A 4158-nucleotide genomic window follows, 5' to 3' on the forward strand; every position below is an offset into this window, starting at 1 on the left:
CGACTGCAGTTCAAGTCCCAGACCCAGTGGCTTAAACTCACACGTGGCGTGTGTGCTTGCATGCCCAAGATACCAAGAGGAGAATGGAGGAGAAGGGATTGCGGCTTGGTCATCTCTCCTGGGGGGGTGATTTCTCGCTTTCTATCTCTCTGTCTCTCTCTGTCTCTCTGGCGAGTGCACGTGCCCTGTGGCAAAAACCTCTCAAAAAAAAAAAAAAAAAGAAAGAAAAGAAAAGAAATTAAATGAATGGTAGAAGGGCAATTGTATCTTGTTTAGATGTTTTACATACAAGGAGGAAGAGTCTTCAGAAAAAAATGTGTATTATGAAAAACTGTAGGGGTTTCCATTTCTTGTATCAAAATAAACTCATACTCTAATTCCATTTTTCCAACTTTTGGAAGTCTCCTTGTGTGATATTTTGGACTCCTGTGTTTTGAAGTAGAAACCAAAATACAGGTAGAAAACATTATCCCCTCCTTTCTCGGCCCTGCTTCTGCAGCAGAGGTTGTTTCGAGCAAGCTAAAGACAAATGCGAAAGAAGACAGTTCATTACAAGAAAGCCCTAAGCTTTGCAAATGAAGAACCTGGGCCGGCCCTGCTTGATTACGCAGGAGCGCTGTCACTCACACTCACGTTTGTCTTTTGCTCGTGGCAGAACGAGGTTTTCATTTGGCGTGCTTCTCTTCCCTCAGTTCACGGACATTGGGACCTTCGAGACGGTGTGGCAAGTCAAGTTCTACAATTACCACAAGCGAGATCACTGCCAGTGGGGGAGCCCCTTCTCTGTCATTGAGTACGAATGCAAGCCCAACGAGACTCGGAGCCTCATGTGGGTGAACAAGGAGTCCTTCCTCTGAAGACGGCTCTTGCTGATGTTGCTGGACAATCTCTTCAGAAAACTACTTCTAGATAAACCAGCACAAGCCTTAACCAAGGCACACCGCGCCGTTGCTGTTTCCCATCTGGTACCAATGACCTACTAGCCCAGATTGTTTCGAAAGTGTAATTCCCCTTGGATACGATGTCCCCGAAGTAAGAGATCTGTGATGTACCACCCGAGAAATACTCCTTTTTGTATTTTGTGCTGGTCTTCCTGCATCTAACCGTCCTCGGCTGCTCATTGCTTGTGACTGAAGCTCGTGGAGTTTCCTGTCCAATACGTGCGAGTTCTATTGAATGACTGTGGTGTTTTGTTTCCAAATGGAGTGATTCCCTCTTTTTTGTTTCTACGTTAAGTTTTCAAAATAGCAACGTACATGAGTCCCCCTGTGTGTGACATGGTGGTAGTGGGTGCCCTGCAATGTTTGCCAGAGTTCAGAACAGGCTTTGTGAAAATGTAATTCCAACAGCAGGGAACGGGACTCAAACCTTGTGCTCTTCCTATAAGCAGCTCAGCTTTTTCAGGGAAGGATAATGACCTACTAAAAGAACAAACACTTAAAAAGTATTTATCATGTATTAAAATCCCTTCAAGTAACTTAAGTTGTAGTGCCATGGCCTTGTGGGGGGGGGAAAGTACTGCTATGGACCCCTGGTTTAAAAATAAATTAAAAAGTGACAGGAGTGCAGGGTCACCCCTTTGGCAAGGCACTCTAGTGTTCAAACATGCTCATGGATGGCATTCCTACGTTTCCCTTCTTTGAACTTTGTAAAACTGTGGATGGAACTGTAATCAACTTTTGATATTTCTTAATAAAGGCATTGAAAACCATGCCCTGACTTGTATTCTTCATTTGAGCATCAGCTATGTAGCAAGTGGACCACTGCTTCAGCTCCACTCAGACCTTTGTGCTGCAGGACAGGAGAATGAACCTGGAGTAGGATTAGCACACCTGCTCGTGGATCATCACCCACCATCTAACGGAAGTGCTCGGACCAAGTCTAAGAGAGCCAGCACATGACCAGGTACTTAGTCAGCAATTAGAAAATGCTTGTCCCAGGCTGGCTTCTTGGCCTGCTGCTTAAGGCAGCCAGAGCCTCCATGACCAACCGCTTGGTTGGAATCCCAGTCCCAGCAGCTTGAGAAACACATTCCTCACATGTGTGTGCATGCCCCAAATCCCAAAATGAGGGAGAGATAGAGAAGGGATTGCAGCATGACCATGTTTCATGGAGGTGGGGGGTGCTTTGTCCTCTCTCTCTCTGTCTATCTGTCTCTCTCTCTCTCCAGTGAGCTCATACACACTCTGGCAAAAACAAACAAACAAACAAACAAACAAAACAAACCACCTGTCCTATCCTTGCTCCATTTCTCCCCCTGTGGTGGCCACTAACCACGCTAGCCAGCTTTGTAGCTCAGTAGCAGGAGGGTATGGCGCCATGACTGCATGTATACCAGATCTGAAACCTTCTTGCCTGCTTCTGGGGTGTTCAAGATACCTGGCACAAAGCCTGAACTGCATGCAGTTTGAGGATGAATTCCATAAAAAGGAACTCTTTTGAAAAGGAATATACTAATTTGCACAATGTTATAATATATACTCAGCACGAATCCTTAGCTTACCTGCAGTGAGGCTGTACAGCCACCAGGGCACAGCACTGCCTTGGCTTTGTACCAACCAGAAATGGTGCTAAAGACAGCCCAGCTCTTCTGCCAGTAGGTGGTGTGAAAGTGAAGGCAGCTGGATCCCACATTGTTGATTGTGTGGTTTGCGTCCTAGATAGTTCTCAAGCACCATTTAAAAAAAAAAAAAGGTATGTTTTACAATTACTAAATATATGCACTAATTAATTACTAAGTTTTACAAATCAACATTCAAATTACTTGAAGAGACATTGACATATTTAAAGCATATTTAAAGCAGTGGATTTGTTACAGAGGCTTCGGTTTGGACGTTAGATATTCTTGTGGACAGAATATCTAATAGAAAAATGGATAATTAGAAGGTGGAAAAAATGTAAAAACTACGCATTTTGATATACTTAAGCATTTGACTAATAAATATTTTCATTGTGAAACAAGAAGCTTGAGCCAGCGACTCCACTATCACAGATGTGGTATTTGTTTTGAGGGTGGAAGTAATACCTTGGCTTTTGCAATATTCCACCCTTTTTTTTCTTTCTTCCTTCTTTTTTCTCTCTCATATATTTCGAGTTTGAAATGAGACAAGGCAGGGCTGGGAAATGTGGTCTGGTGTGACAGCACACACCCTCCCACAGATGAGCAGGAAGATGAGCCCTGGATGAAAAGGTGGAGTGTGTGTTTGAATAACACCCTGCATGAGTCGAAGGGGTCACTTCACCTTACTCTGTTTCGGTGTGCTTGTTTCTAAACCAAGGGGTTGGACTAGCATTCTAAAACCTTTCACTATGTATGATTTTTTTTGCCTCTTTGTTTTTCTTCTCAAAAAGCGCACGTGGTGTGTATTCCCTCGGAGTCCGAGGTAAGACGGAATCAGGGGACGTGGGGAGGGGATGGAGCTGAAGTAACAGGAAATCTTCGCAGCTAATCTGCACGTTAAGTGATCTCTCCTGGCATATACCGTTCCACTTATGATTGGACTCAAGCCCAGCCTCTCTGGCTACTTCTTGCATAGCTCTCCTCCTACTCCAAAATTTGAGTGCTCAGCCATATCAAGCTGCTGAGTTGTAACTTTGCCCCTCAGCCATCTGGAAGGGCTATTTTTATACAAGTTGTAGCCACGTCTCTCTACTTCCAAGCATCAGATGGCTACCCAGAAGCTTGAAGAACTAGGCCATCCTTCTAATTACGATGATGACTAAAACACTTTTGAACAGGTGGAAGAATAGAAATGCCTTGAATTTGTATTTTGTGACACCTCGCTTATTGAGAAGTCACTTACCCAGCAATCTGAACTATCTGGATCACGGTTGAGATCAGAAAACATGCCAAAACATAGAGATTCCTGTCACAGATGTCACCAAGTCCGTTCACTAGTACCTTGGGTCTTCACGCAAGGCCTCAGGACTCTTATTTCAGGCACAGTTATAACATGTGGGGTGATATTACTTCTGGCTCTTAGGAAACTGAAAACAGTAATTATAGGAAAGAAGGCAATTTGTAAAGGTAGATATACTAAAAATAGTTTTTTAATAGGGATGATATAGGGGTTGGCAGGTGGCATGGTGGTCGGAGGTGCTGGATTCCCACATGGCCGACTGCGGTTCAAGTCCCAGACCTGGTGACTTGCTTTCTTT

General features: G+C 44.1%; 1 protein-coding gene across 1 annotated transcript in view; it reads left to right on the forward strand.

Moving 5' to 3' along the window:
- The window catches only part of CNRIP1 (cannabinoid receptor interacting protein 1), a 22815-nt gene extending 21102 nt beyond the window's left edge, over positions 1-1713 (forward strand). The window contains exon 3 of the mRNA XM_006151297.2: positions 693-1713. Coding sequence (XP_006151359.1) covers positions 693-857 — 165 coding nt within the window. The 3' untranslated portion in view covers positions 858-1713. The remainder of the gene's footprint in view (positions 1-692) is intronic.
- Positions 1714-4158: the final 2445 nt, after the last annotated feature.

This window comes from Tupaia chinensis, unplaced genomic scaffold (genome assembly GCF_000334495.1).
Source record: "Tupaia chinensis unplaced genomic scaffold, TupChi_1.0 Scaffold000316_1, whole genome shotgun sequence".
NCBI lineage: Eukaryota > Metazoa > Chordata > Mammalia > Scandentia > Tupaiidae > Tupaia > Tupaia belangeri.